Here is a 24,631-nt window from a genome sequence, read left to right as displayed (position 1 = left end):
TGGCCGTTGTCAACACTGACAAGGACTGTTCCCCGACATCATTATAACTCGGTGCATTATAAGCGGGGGTGGTGCTGGCGTAGCGTACCCATAAATTTCGGGAGTGGTCCTACCTATTGTCGCGTGCTGAGCTCTAAGATGAAGATTAGTGGCGAGGTGGAAGCTGCCCCTTTGAGGACCCTGGATGACTTCCTCCTGGAATCGGCCCGATTTCAAGTGCCCAACTTTAAAGATCTCGAGAAATGGGCTAAAAGGGTTCAAAATAACCTACTCTACTATCAGACCAACTATTTTGTCACTTCATGCCTCGTATTTATTATTGTTGGGTGGGTAACGAACTAAAATACCACTGACAACATGGGTCCTTGAAAACTATAGGAGTACTTTTAAAATTTCAGATTCATTCACCCATTAAAGATGTTATGCGGCATGTTGGGCATCAGCGTGGCCTTTGCCCTGTTCTACTACGTCACAAACGCTAAACGTTCGGCTACCAGATTCAAGAGAGACCATCCCATCCTAAGCCTTCTCGCCATCTTCTCGGGTACGTATATCCATTTCCATCACTTGTAAACCAGCGTATCACCTCAATAACAGCCTACCAATACATTACCCAACATCCCTTTGGCAATTTCAGGGGGTTATTTCATTGTCTACATCTTTGGTTCCGTCATAGTATTCCTATTTGGAATTGGCCTCCCCATTCTCGGTAGTACTTAAAACGCGCGTTAACGTTAAAATAGCCATTACAATTAACGTCTTTCAAAATGGTTTAGTGGTCTTGACGCACGCTTCAATGCGATTACGCAACATGAAGAATAAATTGAACAGCAAAATCGAGACCATTGGTATCAAAAGGACACCAATGGGTTTATTACTAGAAGCCATTGGCTGTGATCAGGAGGCTGGAGGGTAAATGAACTTAACTGACCAATCAAACAAACGCGACTCCCTAATTGAGAAAGGATCCTTTTCAGCTCCATGCTATTCTCATAGACGCGCGTAAGCCTAAGGACACCAAATTACTCCGGAAAACCAATTAAGATTGGCTTGGCAGCAACAACTACCGCGCTTTCTCAGCTTCATTTGCCATAATGTATTTAATATTAAAGTAAATTAATAATCTAATATTTGTTGTAACCATTTTTAAACTAATTTAATTATAATAATCTAGTTACGAATATTGTACCATAAATTTAATTAATTAATTAATAAAAACACGCAATTAGCAATATTTTTTAAAAAAAATTACGTCATTTTTACTTTTGCGCGATTTCTATGGAGTCCAAAAGTATTGGTACGACTTTTAATGGCTGGTTGGCCGGCCGTCTTTTACCCCATATTATCTTTATGAAACACATAGCCCCGCCCATTGGACGACACAAACATTTATACTTAACCAATTGAATGGTCAGCGTACTTCTTCCTGGTCGCTGGATGGAATGAAGAAGGAGAATTCAAAATATTTACGAAGGAATTGAATTTATTTTGTTTCTTTCTAATTCTAAATGGAACAAAGCAATTGATTAATTATAAATACACGCGTTAATTACGCTTTCAACAATCAATCAATCATTGTCTCTCAACGTGAAACATTCGAGGAACGCGACAACGTCCCGCCCCCTTTATCTAAGGAGGGGGGAAACACTAACCAATCGGATTACATTCCGATGAATTTACGCGCGTGTCGTCACTTCGCGTCCTTTGGTAACCAATGTCGTCAGCCACCATGACGCGCGTCTGCCGCGGCTTTTAGAAGACGCGGGAGGCGGAGGACTGTCCTTGATTTAGAAGGAGACGTACTGTTCTCCATTTTGGAATAATGACGGAGAGAAGAGAGTCATTTTTTCGCGCTTATTGTCTAAACAAATTTCAATTTCAAACTAAAAAAACAACGAAACCTCTACGCAACTTTGAGGAAATCAAAAGAAAACTTTCGAGTCCCTTCACCATTTAGAGACACTTTTTATCACCGTTCATTCGATCACCAAGGCTAAAAAACTGTGGTCTCATCCCGAGTCCGACAAATTAACAAATATATTACAGTTAATTAACTTATTTATAATTACTTATAATAGTAATTAACGTCGAAGAAGAACCGTGACGTTTAATTAAAACTGAACCAAAAACTTCGGAAAATGCGCCACGTTGCTGGCTGCAAAGGCTTAGAAAGAGTGAAAGATTGAAGTTTTTAGCTAAGCCTTGGCCTAGCAGAATGACGAATAACGCTAAGAGTAATTGAAGGGATAAAATAAAATGAAGAAAGCGTCGCCCCCCACATTGGTTCCGCGCACTCACTGGGATAATGGCGTCATCACGTGACTTAATCATTCACCATTAGCGTTAATTCAAATTGAAACACTGTTCTTCACTCTCGCGTCTATAAAGTCTCGGGTCGATTAACTTAATTAAATTAAAGTTAATTTTAAATATTATTGGAGGCGGTGAAAAAGGGGAAGGCTCCGAACTGGCTGTTGATGGGAGTTTTGGGCGAAGCGCAAATGTAAGTGAAATCCTCGGATTGTAGATGCGTTCGATTCAGAGTCGGCTCCGAAGTACTGCGAGTTATTTTCGGTAAAGAACGAGCCAGACCCTCGAGTGACGCCAAGATCTGAACGCGACGCCCAATAGACAATTGAATTAAATTATAATTGCCGCCATAAACGCAATTGCAAGCTAGGGAACTCAACTACAACAAGGCTTAAGGAAAACCAAAGTACTGAGAAAAATATGCAATGAATTAAATTATAGATGTCGCCATAAACGCAATTGCAAGCTAGGGAAACAACTACAACAAAGGCTTAAGGAAAACCAAAGTACTGAGAAAAATACGCAATGAATTAAATTATAGATGTCGCCATAAACGCAATTGCAAGCGAGGGAAACAACTACAACAAAGGCTTAAGGAAAACCAAAGTACTGAGAAAAATACGCAATGAATTAAATTATAGATGTCGCCATAAACGCAATTGCAAGCGAGGGAAACAACTACAACAAGGCTTAAGGAAAACCAAAGTACTGAGAAAAATACGCAATGCGCAAGATCAAATTACGGCGCAAAGGCGCAAGCTTGGGAACAAAACTAACGTGTACTACTTGAAAAAGCTGTTAAGGAGGAAGCACCACCTTCCAATAAGTACAATACCTGTCTGAAGAGAGGTCTTTCTTCCCTATTGAACTTAATGCAATCTTCAACAAGACGCAAGAGGGCTTTGGGCGTATCTGAGCGCGCGTTGGCCAATTCCGGTTTCAGTCTTTCATTGCCAACCATAAACAGGATCTTCAAATCAAAACGGGGGTCGCGACGTCACCATTAAGTCGGCCATGTCGGTGGGTAATTCAAAGGACGATTCTTACCTGATCTATGCTATTAATGTGAGTGTAAGGTAGCTGACCAGTCACCAGTTCGTAGAGGACAACACCAAATGCGTAAACGTCCGATTGGAAAGAATAAGGATTCGGATCCTTCATCCTGATCACTTCGGGCGCCTGAAAACAAAGTTACCCATATTCAATTGGCAACTGACCTTATTGGTCAGTTACGGAGGGAGAGGGGGGGGGGGAGAGGCGACTGACCATCCAGAAAACGGATCCAGTTGGTTGGTTAAAATGCTGCGATCCACTCCATCTCGTTTTGACGGTTGCCAGACCAAAATCGCCAATTTTGACGGTGGTTAAATCCTCGTGAAGGAAAATGTCTTGCAAGGCCAAGAACAGTTAGGATTTGTTGTCCTTTTCAAGGCAACAAGCGGGACTTACTTTTGGACTTGAGGTCTCTGTGAATGATGTTCTTGGCATGGAGATAATCCATTCCTTGGGCCGTTTGTCTGGCGATGTCGATCAGTCTCAACATTTCAAACTTGTTTTCCAACATATGAATGTGTTTGTAGAGCGTCGATCCTTCGCACCATTGGGTGACGATGGTCAATTGGGGTTTGGTGACGTATCCCATGAAGAGTAGGATGTTAACGTGCCGCGTCTTGCGCAAGACCGCCACTTCGTTCTTAAACGCTTGCAATTGAGCCGGCGTCGGGTTCATGACGTTTAACCTCTTCAAGGCCATGGGACCGTGCCAATGTCCTTTGAAAACGGTTCCGAAGGATCCTGAACCGATTCTGGGACCGACTTGAATTTCGTCGGCGTTGATTTCCCAATTTTCAATCGATTCCTTCGGAGTTTTCTAAGAGGTACCAAAAATGGACTCTAGCCGGTTTAGGGCAACAATTCCGCGATGACGCACTTACAATTTTCCTGGTACTTTCATCAGCGGAACGCGCCCTGGGTCGCCAACTCTTGTGCGTGGTGGTAGGCGATCCCTGAGCGCTTTGCGTCCTGGTGGGGCTGGAAGTGGGCGAGTAATTGGAGGGGGAAGGCCCCTGACTCAAGGGAGGCAACAAACCTCCCCCCACCACCATAGAAGCGCTCGGGTTCGACCCTTTCACTTTGGCTGCCATTTCCTGAAGGACACGAACCCATTTTTCAACTCTCTCCTCTCTTAATGATTGGCGGTAAGTAGTAGCGGGACATACCTCGAAAGAGATTTCATTGGGGTTGACTAGGTTGAAGCAGACATTAGGGGCGGAGGTGGACCTCTCCCTTTGTCCGAGTGGGGGAGGGTGCTGGCGGACGCTGACTCTAGGGGAAGAGACGGGCGAGGAAGAGGAGGCCACCACACCCGCCGACGGGTAGCAGTACGAAGACTGGTAAGGGAAGGAACTACTACCGCCGCCACCGTGCTGAACTACCCCGCAACTGTTCGTTGACGTCACGTCAGGCTCCATAGAAGCCAATAACCTGGAAAGGTTATTGTGGTCATATCCCTCTCGGAACCCACGCCATCTTCAAAGGGTACCAAAGACTTACTGCCTGTAATATTGTTGCTCAACCCTGAGTGGTTGGCAAAGAGTAGGAACGCCAGCGGCGCACCTCTGGTGGAACCGATAGCCGCACGTTTGGCAGCGGAATCCGTGAAAGAGGAGTCGTCGACAACACTCGCAAAAGGCCAGCGTGAAGAAAGTCTTCCTGACAAAGTTGTGCGAGATACTGGTGGTGATCTGGAAGCGGTCGCGCATCTCGACTAAAATCTCTTGACCTTCCAGACAACCGATGTCCATCTCCCAGTTAACTAGCGACCTGCGCGTGAACGAATGAAGGATGAATCACGCGTCACCTGGAAAACTCCGTCGCGACGTACTTTGGATTGAGCCTATAGACGAGGCACATGTCGATGGTCAGTTTGCGGCGCTTCATGGCTTTGGAGAGAGCTTCTCTGACTGTCTGACCCGCTCGCACTTGAACCGTCGTTCTCTGCTTGTTTGGAAGGAAAGCTCGAACCACCGACTTGAGAGGCGACCTTGGAACTGTTCTTGGACTGCTGTCCGTTGATGGAGACGTTCCTGAAAGACAAGCGCCTTCTCAGACGACGCAACGGGACGCGTGGTTGACGCGCGTGAAGAACTGAGAAGGGAATGACGCTCTTACCATAGCCACTAGAGTAAAAGTTGGAACTCTGGTCGCTGGGCGTCAAGTGCTGGGATGGGGCGTAATAACCCCCTTGTTGGGCCAAAGGCGGAGGCGTCGGGGGAACTCGACCGACTCCCCCACGCTGCATCCACGAGGAGGAATAACTCGATTCGTCGTTGTAACACTCACTACCCTCAAAATCAGAGTCCCTTTCATGGTTGGAAAGCTTCTCCAGGATTTTGGACTCGCGATTTTGGAATTCGTTTAAACGATTCGTTAAATCTTCGTATTCCTGGGAGAATACACGAGCAATCCAAATGTACCAGATGACTAGCCCGCACACCCCTACACCTTAAGGCCGTACACCCTACCCACCCACCATTGGATACTATCAAGTTTGAACTTACTGTCAAATACATGGAAGGTGGATGTTGATAATCGGCAAATTTGGAGTTGAGTGCTTCCAGATTTCCTTTTGTCAAGCGAATCATTTTGCGAATATTCTCCAACTATTCATAACAAACGATGGCCTTCAATGCTCCGTCAAAGCAAAAACCCAATAATACTAACTAGTACAACTACACTTTCAATTAATACATTACAACTTTAGTAATGTAATGAACCTAATGGAAACTACGTAAAAACTCTAACAAACTGAATTGATGAACAGTAACTTTCAGACTTTTCCCAAAACTACCTAGTTCAGGTAGGTTAGGCAGAGAAAATCTCGGAGTCGGTAACACGTAAGGTTTGTTTTACAAGCATTCAACAATAAGCCTAGAGCTCTCAAAGAGTTAGAACCTTTCTAGTCCTTTAAATCTTTCAAAATTAAAATTTCTACACGTCGCCGAAACCCAATTTAGACATTTAAGTTACCAGAACAGGATTTACTAGTAAACATTACCGGACGCATTGGTCCGCAATGGAACTTAACATACTTCATCCATCTCGCGTAAATATGAACTACGCGTAATTTAAACCTTAATTAAGCCTAATTTGTTGTTAAATAACGAGAATTACATGATTTTTCAAAAGCTTGAACAATTATAATAATAAGAAAATATCGGCTTAACTATGAAAATTACGACAAAAACTTGATTAGGGTAGGGGAGCATTTTGTTATTGGAATCAGCCAGGGACCAAGGCTTAACTCCGATGACAGCGATGTTCGAGGTCGGGTATTTGATCGCGATTAATTTAGTATTAATTAGTTTATTACCTCATCACCCAGGGTTAAATTTTCGTCGTGAGAAAAGTCTCGAAAAGGATTTGGCGATGGAGGAGTCGGAGAATCCGAATCGGAATGGCTGTTCAGCGTAACGCCGTTCAAACACTTTAACTCCGCCATTTTTACTCGAATCCCCCCAGCCCTACCACCACCAACACTACTCCAAACCACATCCCCGCATAGCCCACTGGATCACCAACTTGTCTTGTTGACTTTTGGTACAGGTGTAAAAGAAATAAGCCTCGCCGCTTACGACATGATTTTATAGGATTACCTAATTGAAATTAAATTAAAATTAATTTTTACGTCATAGCGGTTAATGGAGGATAATCGGAAAGGTAATAGGAATTCATTCGAGACGTTAAACGTCACCAATCAAGTTTCAGCTGGAAAGCTCTAGCCTCTTTGGTCAATCTCAATGACGCGTGTCTATTTAAATTAATTAGATTTAAAATAAAATTTAAACTTAACTGTTTGGCAGCATTTGATTCGGTGCAGGGGCCGACTGTAGACAATGGAAATAACTCCACGCCCGTCTCCAAGTCGGATGATCAGGCCAATTTAATAGACGCCAATAGCGCTTCCAACATAGACACAGGGGCCCAAAACGCCACTTACGCGTCCATCGTTTCGAATGGAGAGGCTAAAGCCACAGTGGCCAATGAAGCGCCCCAAAATATTCCCAGAGTCAAGAACGACGATGACGGAAGAGATAGCGCCAATGAATCAGACGCCAGTTCCCTCGAGTCTGATGGTAATGAACTCTTATCGAAGCCCACACGTAAAGAGTTAAAAAAGGGGTCGCTATTGGTACTTAGAATGCACGGGGAGCGAGGTCTTGAGCGGGGAAGAATCTGATCTGGAAGACAACGTCGAGTTAATGAACGAGGCCGTCTTGTTGCACTGGAAGAACCGCAACACCCTCCCTCCCACCAACCTTCCCGCCACCACCACCATCCTGAAAACGAGCGACGGCTGTCAAGTCTACCTTGTCGGAACGATACACTTCAGCCACGAAAGTCAAAACGACGTTGCCAAAGTAACGTATAACGACGCCCCATCCTAAAATGGAAGCCTTATCCGCGCTGTCCTTGCAGACAATCATGGAAACCCAACCCGATATCGTCATGGTTGAACTGTGTCAAAGTCGAGCTAATATCCTGGCCATGGACGAGGAACGGATACTGGAGGAATCCAAAAACATGAACTTGGAAAAAGTCCGATTGGCCATCAAACAGGTAATCGAGGACGACGACCCAAGCTTATATGACGCGCGATTAACCTAGGGACTGTTCCTCCCGGGTTAGAATGGTATGGTTCAAGGTATTATGTATCTGCTGCTGCTGAGCATGTCCGCTCATTTGACGAAACAACTGGGAATGGCGCCGGGTGGAGAGTTCCGTCGCGCCTACTTAGAAGCGCGTCGGGTCCCCGGTTGCATGCTGCACTTGGGCGACCGTCCCATCCAAGTAACTTTGCAGAGAGCCTTGGCCGCCCTCAGTTGGTGGCAGAAGTTGTCCCTGGCTTGGTACATCTTCACCTCCAAGGAACCCATCACGTACGTCAAGTCGCGTCATCCCTCTTGACCAACGTCACGCCATTATTCATACCATTCCATTGCAGGAAAGAAGAAGTGGAACGTTTTAAGAAGAGTGATTTGCTGGAGGAATTATTAGCGGAGATGACGGGCGATTTCCCGGCCTTGAGTCGTGTCTTTGTGGCGGAACGCGATCTGTATTTGGCCTATTCCTTGAAGTTGGCGGCCACACCCGTTCAAGGTCCTCAGGGACCCATTCCCTCCATCGTCGTCGGTGTTGTCGGCATAGGACACGTCCCTGGTATTGTTGAGAACTGGGAGAAAGTGACCGAAGAGGATATTAAAGAAATCCTGAAGTAAGTAACGCGTCCTCTCCATCAAGTCCGTCCCTCATCTCTCCATCATTCTTTTTAACCTTACAACAGAGTTCCTAAGCCTTCGTTAACGTCTAAAATCGTCCGTGGTTCCATCCGCACGGCCGTGGTGGGTGTGGTTGTATGGGGCGCGTGTCGTCTGCTACTTCCATCCAACGTCTACTCGGCTCTATCGCCGAAACGAGCTTACGCTTGGACCCTAGCCCTGTTAAACAAATAAAACAACCCTTCCCCCGATGACGTCACTTTTTAGGAACAAACAAACAAATAAAGATACAAAACCAACGGATAACGATAAATATTTTTAAAAGAGTACTGGTTTTTTTACGCACCTTTCAATCTGGCGGTGGATTTAAATTAAAACAACGTTAATTAAAAGAATCTCGTTAATTAACGCGTATTGAGAAAATATAAATTCCCAGAATTATTATATTTATAATTATAAATGACCTAAAATTGGTCTACTGAAATATTGAATAAAATTCGTAATAATTACCTAAACCCAACGTGTCTGACTCAATTACTTTAAATCAACACACACAATTAATTAATTAATCAATCAATCAATTTTATTTTTAATATCATAAGTTAATCAGGGGCCATTCGTAAAACATTGGTAACAATTAGCCTTATTCCTGATCAGCGCCACCTACCCATAGCGGCGACTTTGAGAACTACTGTAAGCGGCAAGCCAATCAGATGTCGCTAAAATCTGGTGACGTCACTGACTGGCACTCTCGGGTCTTACCAAAAATGACGTCACCAGATTTTAGCGACATCTGATTGGCTTGCCGCTTACAGTAGTTCTCAAAGTCACCGCTATGGGTAGATGGCGCTGATCAGGAATAAGCTACGCTAATTGCGCTAAATCTTTATAATAACACGTGAGTATTGTGAAGCAATTGCCGAGGACGATCCCCCAAAACTTAAGCCTAATTAGGCCAACATCAGTTACGACTTCAACTAAGTGTTATAGTTTTAGAAGTCAAACTTCATAGTATTTTAGGGGCAAAATTGCTATTAACACTCTACGAGTGACGAAGTTAATTAACGTCGTCGCTTCCCGAGTCAGTCTCTCTCAATCCTTTGGTCTTTGGCTCCCGCGAAGTATCCCTTCTCTCCCTCTCTCTCTTAAGTTTTTGTTTCAATTATGTTAATTAATTATTAGGGGAGCCAAGACTAAGTAAAAGGACAGACCGCTCATTAATGGGGGAAGCGACAAACTTAACCTCAGCAACCTTTTTGAAGTATGTTTTCGCCCGATCTCTTCGTTACCCTCAATGTCGTAAAGATCTGAAAACACCAATCAATAACCCATTCAGTATCTTTAAGGGTGGGTAAACACAAAATGAGCAATTATTGCAACTACAGAAAGCGGAGGATCGAGGGACAATCGGGCGAGAGGCAGAGACGCTAGGGACAATAGGGGGAGAGTGGTCAATACGCACTGCTCGAAATCTGTGTGCAAGTACTGGGAGAGCGAGGCAGAGATGCTAGGGACAATAGGGGGAGAGTGGACAATGCGCACTGCTCTTAATCTGTGTGCAAATACTGGGAGAGCGAGGCAGAGATGCTAGGGACGATCGGGGGAGAGTGGACAATGCGCACTGCTCGAAATCAGTGTGCAAATACTGGGAGAGCGAGGCAGGGACGCTAGGGACAATAGGGGGAGAGTGGACAATGCGCACTGCTCGAAATCTGTGTGCAAATTCTGGGAGAGCGAGGCAGAGACGCTAGGGACAATCGGGACAGAGTGGACAATGCGCACTGCTCGAAATCTGTGTGCAAGTACTGGGAGAGCGAGGCAGAGATGCTAGGGACGATCGTGGGGACAGAGGCCAAGGTGCACTGCTACGCGCAAGTATTAACATCAAACGAGAAGCGTCGATCTTACCTCAGCGCAAGTTGGATGAATTCCAATGATAGCGTCAAAGTCGCTCTTCTTGGCTCCTAGACGCATGCCCAAGGCAAATCCCTGCGTCACTTCACCCGCATTAGGACCCAAATAATGGAATCCAACGATTCTCTCCTAAGTACCGCAACAAACAAAGAGCTAAATATTAAGAATCCCTCCCAGACAAGTGTCATCTTACGTCTTCAGCCCTGTTGCAGATCAGCTTAGCGTAGCAAAAATTCTCGGGTCTTTTAGGGACGCTCCATTCTAAGGGAGTGAAGTTACTGTGGTATACCTCGATGTTGTCCTGGCCGTACTTCTCAATGGCCGCCTCTTCCGCCAACCCGATGCAGCCGTACTCCAAGGGTGTAAAGACCGTCGTTGGAATGTTGTTGTAATCACACTGGACATCGCTGCCAGCGTACAATCTTCTGGCCAATAACGTCCCGGCTTCAATGGCCACGGGAGTCAGTTCGGGTCGACCCTCCAAGATGTCCCCGATCGCGTAAATGTTAGGTACATTCGTCTGTTCGTTAATAGCTGGAACTTTGCGGTTCCTGAACGAGAACGCGATAACTTAACATCTCAAGTCTCGTACCAAGCGTCCTGGGAACTTACTTAGGGTTAACATTGACGCCGACGTTCTCGAGGCCAATTCCAGTTGTACAAGCATCGCGACCAATGGCGAAGACGACGGTTTCGTATTCTTCTTCTATCGTTTCGTTCGAGTCGACCATTTGACTGGTCACCTTTAACCTGCGTGGTTCCAACTGCTCAACCTTGACGGGGACGCAAGGCCTGATAATTTTGACGTTAGCGTGCGTTTTCATGTAATCCCCGATTCTTTCGGCCATGTCCTGGTCGAACCCGCGTAGAAAAATGGATCTGACCATGACGGTCGTGTCCAAACCGATTCCAGCGAGGAATCCCGCGCATTCCAAAGCTACGTAAGAAGCTCCGATGACCAGAGTCTTACCTGGACTATCTTGCAGAGAGAATAGGTCATCGCTACGACGCGAAACAAAGCATTAATTGATTCCTCGACGTTCTAAGGTCCGCGAGTGTTGTTGTTGACCATTTGTACCTAGTTATTCCGTATTCCTTGGCTCCGGGTATATCAGGATACCTGGGTCTCTCCCCCGTTGCCAAGATGAAATCCCTTGACGTAATCAACTTCTCTTTGCCCTTCTTGTCAACGGCTTTGATCTGGTGCGCGTCGACAAACGAGGCGTAGCTGTTCAGATACTGAACGGAATTCTCCCTCAAGGCAACTCGATAACCCCAGTTCAAGGAACCAATGTAGTTCTGAATCCCTTCCCTCATCACCTCCCATTTATGACTAACTGCAAGACGCGATGGTTCAGGTATCTTCCGAATTGATACTCGCAACGTTTCTCTTACCATTTTCGGGAACTTGCCAACCAAACTTGCTGGAATCCTCGATTAAGTGTCCTAAGATGGCGGCTTGGTGCATCAGTTTCTTAGGAATGCAACCAACGTTGACGCAAGTACCCCCTAGACCCCAGGTGGTTCCTTTGGGGGAAGGCTTTACAAAATCTAACACAGCCACTTTCTTCCCTAATTTGGCGGCCTCCTTTGAGGCGGCCAATCCCCCGGAACCACCTCCAATGACAACCAGATCATAATCGTAAGTGGCACCATCGTCCTCGGGGGGTTTGAGTAGTTGGAGGAGACGGCCATCTTGGTGGGCGGCCATTGTATCGTCGCATCCCCCGACATGGTTACCCATGACAAAGACTTGAGGAACCGAGGTACGACCAACTTTGTCCTTTAAAGCCTCGTGCAATTTATCACCATTTTCTATATGAATGTTAAATGAGCCCAATCTTAACTTTCGTACCCAAATACGCGTTACGTTTTCCGATCTAAGAGCTGATTTGGTTCATATCATATCATGAATAAATAAATGATAACAAAACAGAGATGAACGTCAAAACTGTCATAACTCGGGGTTCAGGAAACAGATGGCTAATCTTATCTCGCGTTACATCTTTTATAATTTAAACAGGAACACAAAACATTTGCTTTTCCGTAAATTAAACTTTACATTTCGTAATGAAAAAAAAAAAAATTCAAATTTTGAAAGCAGGGCCGGAAATAAGAAAAAATTTCTTATAGGACATGCGTCCAGTGATCTCCCCCTCCCCTCCCCCTTTGACGGGAAAATTTACAGGACATCGTCCACTGGAATGTACTGGTCCCAATGTCTAGTGACCAGCTAAGTTTTTTTTCAGAAAAATTATGGGACATTTTAAAATTATATTGGACAATGTCCACTAGTGTCCTGTGCTTATTTCCAGCCCTATTGGAAAGCATTCACATTCCCCATTCCCCCGATTACCTTTAATTTCAACAGAGCAACAAGGTGGATATAATAATTTGCGCATTTAATTTTTAATCTTAGTACATTAAATTAGTATTTCATTGTTGTTAAGATAATACAGTCACTAACCCGACCCGACTGGACTGACACTCCGATTCTTAATGACTTGACCCATTTAGCTAAGCATGCACTTTGTAAGAATGGGCGTCAACAAACTAGCGTCGTCATGACAACCAGCCATCAACCCTTTTCGTCTAATTGTCCACAGGGCATTGTCCCCCCTCCCCCCTCTTTCCGATGACCGCAATAACAAAGCATATTAAACAAAATACGTTTTCACACACGGAGTAATGGCACCTAGCTGGCTTTGACTACATTATGTCCAATGGGTAGTTAACACGCGTGTCACTACAATACTAATCTAAAGTTCCCTAATTTATCTTGGAAAATAAGGCAGGGAGAACAGTAGGACGTTAATAACGCTAATTTCTATTAATGAGCAAAGGGTCAAAACAGAACAAATGTCATTACAATAAGTTCCGAAATTCCCAATTTTCCCAACAAACGCGTCGCCATGTGGCCAGTCGCGAACCCATCCATAAGCCTAACTTTTCACGTTCATTATTGCACCCCGTAACCTTTAACCTTTAAAAAAAAAAAAAAACGGTCGGTAACTCACCAACTGTGTTCAGTTCGAGTGCCAGAAATTGTTGGTTGAGTGACGCAAACAAAGCCTTCACCTGTCAAACAAATTAAACAGCAAATATTGACGCGCGACGTTTTTTTTCTCTTATCAAGATACTTTGTCGCCCTCAACCATAACCATAACCGGAAATTAAGATTTTGTATGTAAAAAATACTAGATAAATTTAGCATATCTTCAACTTCCACTTTGTACCGACCCGCCGACCGGCCTATTTGTTGACTACGTTCTTAAGTACATGTTCAAGGTCAAAAAGAGGGGGGTATTGCTTACCTGAGTACAATATGGACAGGTTGTTTTGCTGAAGATCATTACCGGATTCGAGTCGATGTACCGCTGAATAGCTGCCGAAAAATCTTCACCCGATATGGGCGCCATACCTATAATTAACAATTAACGAGAACCACCTTCGTTAACTGCGAACTCGAGAGTGTACTAACACGAATATTGACTTTTTATTCAAATAAAATTAACCACGTTGCCAACCGATTTGTAGCGATGATACTAATTTTAATTAATTATTATAAATAAATAAATAAATAATTAAGCGTACTAGAATAATTGCGGTGTCCACAGAACGTAAATGCGGGGGTTGTTGATGGCCTAATGAAAATAGGCCTACTTGAAGAAACCGCGCTTTTCGCGACCACCACCAACAGTTCTTTATTATTAAAGCCTAAATTGAACTGTTTCAACTTGCAAGAGACTAAATTTCGGGCGTAATAAAATCCGGATATAAAATTCCGCATAACTAGGACGGGCTTACCATTATACAAAGGGTTTTCCCGTTAAAAATTTCCCCTAACTTTCCGTGGAAATCCTTAATTACAACTACGTAACGGGACGGGTTACGCCGCCGGCTAAACACAAGATAATAAGCCTTGGCTTTTTTTAGAGCACACGACACGAACGACACGACTCTCCAGGGAGTACTAACCTTGATTGAAGTCGAAGTACGGATAAATCACTATAGATGAGCTTGAAGGGAGGAGACTAGCAATGACTAAGCAAATTTTTTTATTGATAAGTTTACAAAAGAATAATTACGTAATAAAGATTATAACGACCTCGAATTTTCCTGCAACGTCATTTATTAGTAATTTATAAAGTTTGGGCGTTGATGTTTAACGATTTGGCGGGAAACTTTTAAGAAATAAGGGCTGGAAATCGGGAAAAATTCCGCATATTTTAATGAGGCAAAAATAATAACAATTTTCATAGGCAGTTCACGATATCAAAGTTCAAAATCTGCTTGAGAAAACTGTTCCACCAGCCCTGTTGGAAGCGGGTGCCTGTCCCCCACCCGTTTTTTGTCCTCCAGTCATCTCCTCGTGGGACTTGACATTCAAGGTCATTTTAGGACCAGTCGTCCATTGGGAATCGCGTTCGTCAATGACTGAACTCTCGACGGTGACGACGTGCAAACCGACAGTCGGGAAAGCCAAGAGAAACTGCGACTGGAAATAATCATTATGCAAATCGACGACTTGCGTCATGAGATTGGCGTTGTCTTGCGTCACTGACTGCTTGGCGTCCATCTGATTGGCGGAGGAAGAAACGGAGGAGGCGCCGCCGGATTTGAACTGCAAGCTGGAGGAAACGGACAAAAGTACTTTGGAGACCTTGCGGAATAATCCGGGTCTATGTCCGTGTTGGACGACGCCCTCCACTTTGATGGCCAGGTTGGCGCTGTGGTTGATCATGATGGGGTCGCCACACAGCTTGGGTTGCGGGGAGATGGCCAACTTGATGGTGGTACTTTGTTGACATTGGAAGAAATATCTGGGCAGACACAAAGGGACTTGAAGAATGATTTGACAGATGGAACGCAAATGATCAGTTTTGTTTTTTCCGATCACTTTGACTTCGACGCCTTCCTCGAAGTCACGGATCAATTTAGAAACTTGTTTGCACGCTTCGATCATGCGGTAATTTTCCAGCGTGTGTTGCATTCGTTCCACCGCCAATATTTCGTCATCTTCCACCGCAGTTGACAAAGTGACGCCTGAAAGATATGACGACAGCGATTAATCAAACCGAGACAACACGCCACGAACGCGGGATGAACTTGCCTTGATTATACTGAGCAACTTGTTCGACGGCTTGCACCACCAACAAGCAACTTTGTTGCAACAGTTGTATATGGCTCAGGGTTTTAGGATGGGCGTCGAAGACCGACTGGTACAAGGAGCCGTACTGTTCCGCTAAGGAGCGAAAGTCTTTGGCGGTTTTTCGTAATTGGGTGACGACTCGTCCGCATTTTAAAAGGTCATCGCGAGTAGTCATGGCCAGCGTAATAGCGATGGCCGGCGGTGGTGACGTATTCAGACACGATGAGGAATGCAGTAATTGTTGAAAACATTGCAACATTTCGCAGCGTAATCGCGTGTACTCCTGTTGAAATTGCAGCGAGTGTTGCGGGTTTGTCGCCGCTTTGAAGGCAGCCACCGCTTTGATGTAATGAACGATGGACTGTTCCAGAATGCTCTCCAAATCTAGCGGTGCGGACACCTTAGTCTGAGAAGAATTGAACCTAGACAGCCGACTTACCTTTGAAATCGGAGAAACAACATTCTGCTTTGCAGATTTCGTACAATCCGGTCAACCAGAAATGAAAATGCTCAGAACTGACTTGATTGGACAATTGAAAGAAGACCGGAGTGGCAAAAGCGTGGTGACCATAGCGGGTCGCTTGCCTGGCCACTCGGAAAACTGTCCACATGTCTAATTCTTCCAACGACGTAGTTAGGAAGTTTTTATTGTCGGGCGAAACGGGGCGATTGACGCTCGACTGGAAGTACAGCGTGTAGGCCATAATAATTTCCTTGGAACAACTTTCCCCACTGACGATCTGCGCGAAGGAAAATTTACTGATCATGCTCAGCAAATCGGGTTGCAGCGACAGTAAAATGCCCGCGCTACGGTTGCCCAAGGCGCACAACACCTCGCACAGTAACGACGTATAGGGTCCCGAATAAGTGGCCAAAAGCGAACCCAACGAATCGACGAATTGCGAACACAGATCCGAGTTGACTTTACACAGAGTTACGACGCTTTTGAAGACGGTTCTCAAACCTTCTTCGTAGTCTGGGCGACGTTCGTGGCGCGAGCAAATCAACAGTAACAAAGTCTCGATGGCGGTCACAACCTCCTCCATCGGATCCAACTCCAACTCGACGTTTTCTCGCAGAGAATGGACGGCCAACTGCGACAGTAACGAGATGCTGGCGGAAGCCAAGACGATATTCTCGTGGTAGGCGCATTCCTGACATAATTGCAAAACGGGACAATCATCGGCCAGTCCGAATTTATCAACGGCCACCGAGTTGGCTAGACTGGCCAGGACAGTGACGGCCTGAACGCGCAAATTGAGGTAAGGGACGTTCAAAGCGTAGGTGACAATGACCTCAATGTTCTCCGAGTTGAAAAGATGGGGACCGTGAACGGATAAATGCTTCAAGTTCTTTAGAACCAACGATTGAATGTCCAAACGTTGGTCGTCGCGCAAATACTTCAACAAGAGGTCCACCTGTTCGGGGATGCTGGTGACGGAGGCGCTAGCCAAATGCGTCAGAACTTTCAAAGTGACGTGGATGAATTTCCCGGAGGGGTAATTGGACAATAAACTGAGGCACAATTCGCGAACTAAAGTCGTCGTTTCGGCGTCGTGGTGCATTTGTTGAAAGACCGAGAGTAACCTCAACTTCATTCCGACGGGCGTGGCTAAGCCTTGTATCATGGCGGCGATTTTCGTGCAGATATTGGAGGCGAAGACGTTGGACTTGGACGCGAATTTCCCGGCCGCGTAGATGGCGGCTTTGATCTCGACTTGATCGTGCGAATCTAAACTACTCTGAATGCTATGGTGAATGTTTTTGCGCTCCGAAGCGATGCCCGCGATGCTCCCCAAAGTGCGTAGCGTCAAGGCGCGAGCCACGGGGTCGTTGCTGTAAATGACCGAGTAAATGCGACGCAAGAATTCGTCGATATTTAGGATTTTGTCCAAGTGCTTTTCGTTTTGTTGCATGACGCGCAGGACGAGAACGCGCAAAAAATTTGTGCCAATGCGAAAGACTTCCGACAGTTTCAAGCAAGCCGAGTTGATCAGGATGGGGAAGGGGTATTTCTCAAAGAGTTTCGAGAAACGCACGATGGCCTCGCATTGCTCGCCCAGTTTCGAAGACCTTAATCCTTTGTCCAATTCCATCAAGGCCGAGTTGGCGTCTTGGTCAGGTTCCGAGAAACCATTTTCACCGATGACGGCCAGTCGAGCCGAAATTGATGCCATTTTTACTCTTTTATAAACAGGGAAGCTATTTCAGTCTAAAACATCTTCAGTCACTCAACCAGTGACCAGGCATCTTTGCAACAAAGTCACTCTATAAACTAGCTAAAATGCCACGAAACCAATCCCCCATTGGCCCGCTTCACAAAACGTAATCTGACTTGACTATACCTAATCTATAGACAGGGCCGGAAATAAGTAGAAGTATGGCATGTTTTTGAACATTTCGCTTAATTACTCGGCCCCTGTTTGTCGTAGCCCTAAGTTTTTATTATGGTTGGATGAGGGACAAATTGGACTACAACATACTCAAAGGGCATCCCCGTATCTCCAGTAGAACCTGAGTTATGAGCCACCAAAGTTGGGTCTAATGCTATTCCTATGGAGGGAGCTGTTTGTTTACGTTTTGCTTAATTACTTGGCCCCTGTTTGTTGCAGCCCTAAGACTTTAGTAAGGTTGCGTGGGGGACAAATAGGACTATAACATACTCAAAGGGCATCCCCGTATCTCCAGTAGAACCTGAGTTATGAGCCACCAAAGTTGGGTGTTAAAAATCATAAGTAACCTAATACCAATAAGTGAGACGCTAACATAAGTTGACGAAGATATTGAGGTAGCCTCAAGTTTAAAGTATCCTTGTATGGGCAGCAAAGAGGGCTATAACATATTCAAAGGAGATCCCCGTATCTCTAATAGAACAAGAGTTATGGGCCTACAAAGTTCAGTGTTAAAAATCAAACGTAACATAATAACAATAAGTGAGACGATACCATAAGTTGACGCACATTTTGCTTAATTACTCGGCTCCTGTTTGTCGTAGCCCTACGTTTTTAGTATGGTTGGATGGGAGACAAATTGGACTATAACATACTCAAAGGGCATCCCCGTATCTCCAGTAGAACCTGAGTTATGAGCCACCAAAGTTGGGTGTGATGCTATTCCTATGGCATGTTTTTGAACATTTCGCTTAATTACTCGGCCCCTGTTTGTCGTAGCCCTAAGTTTTTATTATGGTTGGATGGGGAGCAAATTGGACTATAACATACTCCAAGGGCATCACCGTATCTCCAGTAGAACCTGAGTTATGAGCCTCCAAAGTTGGGTCTAATGCTATTCCTATGGAGGGGGCTGTTTGTTTACGTTTTGCTTAATTACTTGGCCCCTGTTTGTCGTAGCCCTAAGTTTATAGTATGGTTGGATGGGGGACAAATTGGACTATAACATACTCAAAGGGCATCCCCGTATCTCTACTAGAACCTGAGTTATGAGCCACCAAAGTTGGGTCTAATGCTATTCCTATGGAGGGGGCTGTTTGTTTACGTTTTGCTTAATTACTTGGCCCCTGTTTGTCGCAGCCCTAAGACTTTAGTATGGTTGGATGGGGGACAAATAGGACTATGACATACTCAAAGGGCATCACCGTATCTCCAGTAGAACCTGAGTTATGAGCCACCAAAGTTGGGTCTAATGCTATTCCTATGGAGGGGGCTGTTTGTTTACGTTTTGCTTAATTACTTGGCCCCTGTTTGTCGTAGCCCTAAGTTTATAGTATGGTTGGATGGGGGACAAATAGGACTATAACATACTCAAAGGGCATCCCCGTATCTCCAGTAGAACCTGAGTTATGAGCCACCAAAGTTGGGTGTTAAAAATCATAAGTAACCTAATACCAATAAGTGAGACGCTAACATAAGTTGACGAAGATATTGAGGTAGCCTCAAGTTTAAAGTATCCTTGTATGGGCAGCAAAGAGGGCTATAACATATTCAAAGGAGATCCCCGTATCTCTAATAGAACAAGAGTTATGGGCCTACAAAGTTCAGTGTTAAAAATCAAACGTAACATAATAACAATAAGTGAGACGATACCATAAGTTGACGCACATTTTGCTTAATTACTCGGCTCCTGTTTGTCGTAGCCCTACGTTTTTAGTATGGTTGGATGGGAGACAAATTGGACTATAACATACTCAAAGGGCATCCCCGTATCTCCAGTAGAACCTGAGTTATGAGCCACCAAAGTTGGGTGTGATGCTATTCCTATGGCATGTTTTTGAACATTTCGCTTAATTACTCGGCCCCTGTTTGTCGTAGCCCTAAGTTTTTATTATGGTTGGATGGGGAGCAAATTGGACTATAACATACTCCAAGGGCATCACCGTATCTCCAGTAGAACCTGAGTTATGAGCCTCCAAAGTTGGGTCTAATGCTATTCCTATGGAGGGGGCTGTTTGTTTACGTTTTGCTTAATTACTTGGCCCCTGTTTGTCGTAGCCCTAAGTTTATAGTATGGTTGGATGGGGGACAAATTGGACTATAACATAATCAAAGGGCATCCCCGTATCTCTACTAGAACCTGAGTTATGAGCCACCAAAGTTGGGTCTAATGCTATTCCTATGGAGGGGGCTGTTTGTTTACGTTTTGCTTAATTACTTGGCCCCTGTTTGTCGCAGCCCTAAGACTTTAGTATGGTTGGATGGGGGACAAATAGGACTATAACATACTCAAAGGGCATCACCGTATCTCCAGTAGAACCTGAGTTATGAGCCACCAAAGTTGGGTCTAATGCTATTCCTATGGAGGGAGCTGTTTGTTTACGTTTTGCTTAATTACTTGGCCCCTGTTTGTCGTAGCCCTAAGTTTATAGTATGGTTGGATGGGGGACAAATTGGACTATAACATACTCAAAGGGCATCCCCGTATCTCTACTAGAACCTGAGTTATGAGCCACCAAAGTTGGGTCTAATGCTATTCCTATGGAGGGGGCTGTTTGTTTACGTTTTGCTTAATTACTTGGCCCCTGTTTGTCGCAGCCCTAAGACTTTAGTATGGTTGGATGGGGGACAAATAGGACTATAACATACTCAAAGGGCATCACCGTATCTCCAGTAGAACCTGAGTTATGAGCCACCAAAGTTGGGTCTAATGCTATTCCTATGGAGGGAGCTGTTTGTTTACGTTTTGCTTAATTACTTGGCCCCTGTTTGTCGTAGCCCTAAGTTTATAGTATGGTTGGATGGGGGACAAATTGGACTATAACATACTCAAAGGGCATCCCCGTATCTCTACTAGAACCTGAGTTATGAGCCACCAAAGTTGGGTCTAATGCTATTCCTATGGAGGGGGCTGTTTGTTTACGTTTTGCTTAATTACTTGGCCCCTGTTTGTCGTAGCCCTAAGTTTATAGTATGGTTGGATGGGGGACAAATAGGACTATAACATACTCAAAGGGCATCCCCGTATCTCCAGTAGAACCTGAGTTATAAGCCTCCAAAGTTGGGTCTAATGCTATTCCTATGGAGGGGGCTGTTTGTTTACGTTTTGCTTAATTACTTGGCCCCTGTTTGTCGTAGCCCTAAGTTTATAGTATGGTTGGATGGGGGACAAATTGGACTATAACATACTCAAAGGCAATCCCTGTAGCTCTAGTAGAACTAGAGTTATGAACCTCCAAAGTTGGGTCTAATGCTATTCCTATGGAGGGGGGTATGTTTGTGAACATTTTGCTTAATTGTCACTCCAGTGAATATTGTCATATAAATTTTGCTGGCAAAGGAGGGGTCACTAGACATTGGACACATGTCTTATTAGAAATTTTTCTTATTTTCGGCCCTGCCTATAGATAGTTTACACATGCAGGATTTCATACTGTTTACACCAGGAGGCCTGGCTATTTTTAAGCTAAGGACCTTAACAAACACAGTGAATGAAAGCTAAGGTGGCACTTACTTTAGTCCTTTATTTTCAAGAATCGACTGTTGACCACTATTCCACTCAAACTTGTAACAAACTCACACAAAAGATGATGTATTCATAGACAACTACACTTTTTAAACTTAGTTCACTTAACATTAATAAACTTCACGGCAAAATCTTACACGGAAGCGTAATTTACAAACCGCCGGACACACTCAAACAATTTTGAAAACTTCAACTTGAGAGCAGACGACGATTTAGAACACCGTCAGAATAAAAAAACAGCTACCATGGAGTAATATTTATGGAGACTTAAAAAGTGTCCTCTTTCACAACCCGAAGTTATTGATAACGTAACCAGCGTACTCGTAGTTTGACCTTTCCTTAACACGTGCTTTTGTCACAGAGCGTGTTATGGAATGGATGACAACTTAGAAACGGGCGAAATTAATTTAATCACTTGCAAATTATTATTTTTCGCTAAATCTAGCGAAATTACGGGATTGCGCGAAACTGAAATCACTTTTCCTAAGGCCAAATTATCAGGAAACCAAATTAAAACCATTGTCATTGCGCAATACCAATCACTAAGGGCCATTTCCAATTGCGTCTTCCTGGCACTCAATCAAGAATATTTAGAAGTAGATGACGTTGAAGTGACCCTAAAAACTGGTGACGAAATTGCCGTCATCCCTCCCATTAGCGGAGGGTAGAAAAAGGGAAACGCCAAACCAAATGGAATCCTTTGAACCTTTAGTACAACTGACCCCTGAACCAATAAAAATCGAACCCCTTCTGGACTTTATTTCAAGTCCAACATCGGGGGCGAATTCCGTATTCTTGGGGACAACCAAAAGTTCTTTTCAGGGGAAGGAAGTCAAGTTATTAGAGTACGAGGCCTACGAACCCATGGCCTTGAAAGAAATGACCAAAATATGTCGAGAAGCGAAAATGAAATGGCCGCCATTGGATAAAATGGTTATGGTACACCGTTTAGGACCAGTTCCAGTTTGTCAAGCTAGCGTCGTCATTGGCGCCTCGTCGGAACACCGACGCGAGGCGCAAGAAGTCGTCAAGTTCGCTTTAGAAGAACTTAAAAGCAAAGTACCCATTTGGAAAAAAGAAATCTACGAAGATGGTGCCGTTTGGAAACAAAACGCGGAATGCTTTTGGCTTCAAAAACAATGAATTATGTTGAACTGTTTTCTTAATTGTACAATTCTGTTGAACTGAAATAAAATTTATTAAAGTTATTCTCATTTTGCCGCCCTGAATTGAAAGCTTAGGACACGAAAGATTGAATGTTGGACACAATGATTTTATATTATTTTATTTCTTTTAATTTTTCTAACAAAGACGGTATCATGTCCTTGAGTTCTTCTTGCGTTAACTGAAAGTTGGATTTGATCCAAATGGTTTTGAGTTCATTTAGGATTCTCATTATCTGTTTTCCTTTGGGCACGCCCATCTCCATAATGACGTGTCCGCTTACGGGGAATTTAGGTATCTCCCATTGGCCGAAAACCTCCAACAATCTGGCTTGACCCCTGTACTTAAACAGCTCGCAAACGTACTCTTTCAGGTCGCTTAACTTGGCCTTATTGGAGAAAGTGAAGATCATTTCTTGGTAATGCCTAATCAGCGTCTCCTCTGGTTCCTCGACGCCATTGTCGCGTTCGTTGACCAGAAACAAGGCCAAGCCCCGTTCGTAATTTGATAAGTGGAGGCGATTGTGAATGTTCAAAACCTATTCATTAATTATGGTAGTAGGTTTTAGTCCGTGACGTAATTCGAAGGAAAGTCGGGCTTTCTTACGTCAAGTTCGTCTTTGAGGAGAGAAACAGCCAACGTAATTGGTTGAGCCCCTAATGGACAAGCCCTTTGACAAACTGTCCTAAACTCGTCCACGTCTAATTTGCTAGGGAAACCCAAATATGACGTAATCCCCAAATCGATCATTCGTAAAAATATCTCCAGATTGAAATTTCCCTGAAGGATTTTTCTGGTTTCAGACCATAATCTTTCACCAGATATATCTGAAAATTGATTAGTGTAAGAACTCGGAAACAAAGACTGACGTACGACGCCTTCGCTAACTTTGAAGTCCTCCAACATTCTCTCTGATAGCCGTTAAGATTTCGGCATCGTGTTTATCAGCTTCAACGGCGATTCGCCCGTAAAATCGGAAGTATCTTAGTATCCTGAGGTAATCTTCTTGAATCCGCTGAACAGGATCACCTACAAAAGCCACCCTTCTCTGGTCCAAGTCTTCCATTCCGTGGAAATAGTCGTAAACGGTACCGTCCAACCCCAGGAACATGGCATTGACGGTCAGATCGCGTCTGTTAGCGTCGAGTTGCCAGTCAGTTGTGAATTGAACTTCGGCACGTCGCCCGTCCGTCACCACGTCAATCCTTAGTGTGGTGATCTCAAAATTGGTTTTCTCATTGATTCTAGCGGTTATTGTTCCGTGTTTCTCCCCCTTCATGTTCAGCATTCTTATGTCTTTAATTTCCCCCAAGATACGTTACTTAAAATCGGAGGGGGGGTTGGGTCAAGAATGGACAGAGAGTTACTGACCTTCACGTTCAAACATTTCTTTCATCTGTTCAGGTGTGGCTGTGGATGCCAAGTCAATGTCTTGCGGTTTTTTATCTATAAGAAGATCTCTGACGGCTCCCCCGGCGATTCGCAATTCGAAATTATTTTCTTTAAATAAACTTTCTAAGATTTTTAACTCCGGGGTGAAAAGTTCTTTGAAGTTTACGTTCTGGTCGATTTTCATAGTTTTTGGCTTAATTCTAGGTACGTTTTGCCAATTTGTGTTAACCCGAACTGTTTTAAAACACCGATTGAAGTTCTTACTCACGAAATAAATATAATTTATGGATTTAATTGATTTATATAGTACTTTTAACGGCATGACACCGCGTTCGCGGAAGGAACGAGTCGAACGTCCGACCTACGTTGATGCCACTTAACAACTGTGTCGTAAGCAGACGACAGAGCAGACTGTTCGACAGGCTGGGAAATAGCACACTTCCTCTGGTCCAAAACCAGTTTATTAATTGCTTGGACTAGTTTTTTAATTCAAGAAGTGGGGGTT

At 44.3% G+C, this 24,631-nt stretch overlaps 8 protein-coding genes across 13 annotated transcripts; 4 read left to right on the top strand and 4 right to left on the bottom strand.

Moving 5' to 3' along the window:
• The first annotated feature begins 138 nt into the window (after positions 1-138).
• Positions 139-1,127, top strand: LOC149618113 (PRA1 family protein 2-like). Its single transcript, XM_089855683.1, has 5 exons — positions 139-326; positions 399-544; positions 638-709; positions 777-912; positions 978-1,127. The coding sequence occupies exons 1-5, from the start codon at positions 139-141 to the stop codon at positions 994-996; spliced, it is 561 nt and encodes a 186-aa protein (XP_089711809.1). The 3' UTR covers positions 997-1,127.
• A 338-nt stretch (positions 1,128-1,465) lies between these two features.
• Raf (serine/threonine kinase raf oncogene) lies at positions 1,466-6,850 on the bottom strand. Its single transcript, XM_089855676.1, has 12 exons — positions 6,683-6,850; positions 5,871-5,972; positions 5,482-5,755; positions 5,195-5,396; positions 4,864-5,133; positions 4,530-4,794; positions 4,245-4,457; positions 3,760-4,180; positions 3,577-3,698; positions 3,358-3,489; positions 3,146-3,280; positions 1,466-2,611 (listed from the first exon to the last, which is right to left on the bottom strand). The coding sequence occupies exons 1-12, from the start codon at positions 6,809-6,811 to the stop codon at positions 2,426-2,428; spliced, it is 2,451 nt and encodes an 816-aa protein (XP_089711802.1). The 5' UTR covers positions 6,812-6,850; the 3' UTR covers positions 1,466-2,425.
• Positions 6,851-6,887: 37 nt separating this feature from the next.
• Positions 6,888-9,103, top strand: LOC149618111 (traB domain-containing protein). Its single transcript, XM_089855682.1, has 7 exons — positions 6,888-7,029; positions 7,173-7,445; positions 7,510-7,730; positions 7,789-7,929; positions 7,999-8,249; positions 8,315-8,584; positions 8,654-9,103. Exons 1-7 carry the CDS (start codon positions 7,011-7,013, stop codon positions 8,820-8,822), a joined length of 1,344 nt encoding a protein of 447 aa, XP_089711808.1. The 5' UTR covers positions 6,888-7,010; the 3' UTR covers positions 8,823-9,103.
• A 46-nt stretch (positions 9,104-9,149) lies between these two features.
• Positions 9,150-21,696, bottom strand: Trxr1 (Thioredoxin reductase 1). 3 transcript variants are annotated; one of them, XM_089855679.1, is made up of 9 exons: positions 21,559-21,696; positions 13,817-13,923; positions 13,520-13,580; positions 11,898-12,317; positions 11,581-11,839; positions 11,115-11,504; positions 10,696-11,053; positions 10,497-10,631; positions 9,150-9,895 (listed from the first exon to the last, which is right to left on the bottom strand). In XM_089855679.1, the coding sequence occupies exons 2-9, from the start codon at positions 13,919-13,921 to the stop codon at positions 9,827-9,829; spliced, it is 1,797 nt and encodes a 598-aa protein (XP_089711805.1). In that variant the 5' UTR covers positions 13,922-13,923; positions 21,559-21,696; the 3' UTR covers positions 9,150-9,826. The 3 variants fall into 3 exon arrangements, with proteins under 3 accessions (XP_089711805.1, XP_089711804.1, XP_089711803.1); XM_089855678.1 differs by lacking the exon at positions 21,559-21,696 and adding an exon at positions 14,310-14,443; XM_089855677.1 differs by lacking the exon at positions 21,559-21,696 and adding an exon at positions 14,097-14,430.
• defl (Integrator complex subunit 7) lies at positions 14,544-21,701 on the bottom strand. 4 transcript variants are annotated; one of them, XM_089855675.1, is made up of 4 exons: positions 21,559-21,701; positions 16,094-17,904; positions 15,616-16,038; positions 14,544-15,548 (listed from the first exon to the last, which is right to left on the bottom strand). In XM_089855675.1, exons 2-4 carry the CDS (start codon positions 17,829-17,831, stop codon positions 14,785-14,787), a joined length of 2,925 nt encoding a protein of 974 aa, XP_089711801.1. In that variant the 5' UTR covers positions 17,832-17,904; positions 21,559-21,701; the 3' UTR covers positions 14,544-14,784. The 4 variants fall into 4 exon arrangements, with proteins under 4 accessions (XP_089711801.1, XP_089711798.1, XP_089711799.1 ...); XM_089855672.1 differs by having other exon boundaries at positions 16,094-17,838; positions 21,559-21,698; XM_089855673.1 differs by having other exon boundaries at positions 16,094-18,004; positions 21,559-21,692.
• A 115-nt stretch (positions 21,702-21,816) lies between these two features.
• On the top strand, positions 21,817-22,238 carry Mocs2A (Molybdenum cofactor synthesis 2A). Its single transcript, XM_089855692.1, has one exon. It carries the CDS (start codon positions 21,945-21,947, stop codon positions 22,236-22,238), a length of 294 nt encoding a protein of 97 aa, XP_089711818.1. The 5' UTR covers positions 21,817-21,944.
• Positions 22,239-22,260: 22 nt separating this feature from the next.
• On the top strand, positions 22,261-22,784 carry LOC149618107 (molybdopterin synthase catalytic subunit-like). Its single transcript, XM_089855684.1, has one exon. It carries the CDS (start codon positions 22,261-22,263, stop codon positions 22,711-22,713), a length of 453 nt encoding a protein of 150 aa, XP_089711810.1. The 3' UTR covers positions 22,714-22,784.
• Positions 22,785-22,822: 38 nt separating this feature from the next.
• LOC149618106 (CCA tRNA nucleotidyltransferase 1, mitochondrial) lies at positions 22,823-24,565 on the bottom strand. The gene is made up of 4 exons (XM_089855681.1): positions 24,106-24,565; positions 23,623-24,030; positions 23,341-23,561; positions 22,823-23,272 (listed from the first exon to the last, which is right to left on the bottom strand). The coding sequence occupies exons 1-4, from the start codon at positions 24,446-24,448 to the stop codon at positions 22,850-22,852; spliced, it is 1,395 nt and encodes a 464-aa protein (XP_089711807.1). The 5' UTR covers positions 24,449-24,565; the 3' UTR covers positions 22,823-22,849.
• Positions 24,566-24,631: the final 66 nt, after the last annotated feature.

The sequence above is a fragment of the Phalangium opilio genome, unplaced genomic scaffold (genome assembly GCF_054372755.1).
Source record: "Phalangium opilio isolate 3A_F unplaced genomic scaffold, DU_Popi_V2 ptg000209l_1, whole genome shotgun sequence".
Lineage (NCBI taxonomy): Eukaryota > Metazoa > Arthropoda > Arachnida > Opiliones > Phalangiidae > Phalangium > Phalangium opilio.
The sequence above is the reverse complement of the archived record's forward strand: the minus strand, read 5'-3'. Positions and strand labels throughout refer to the sequence as shown.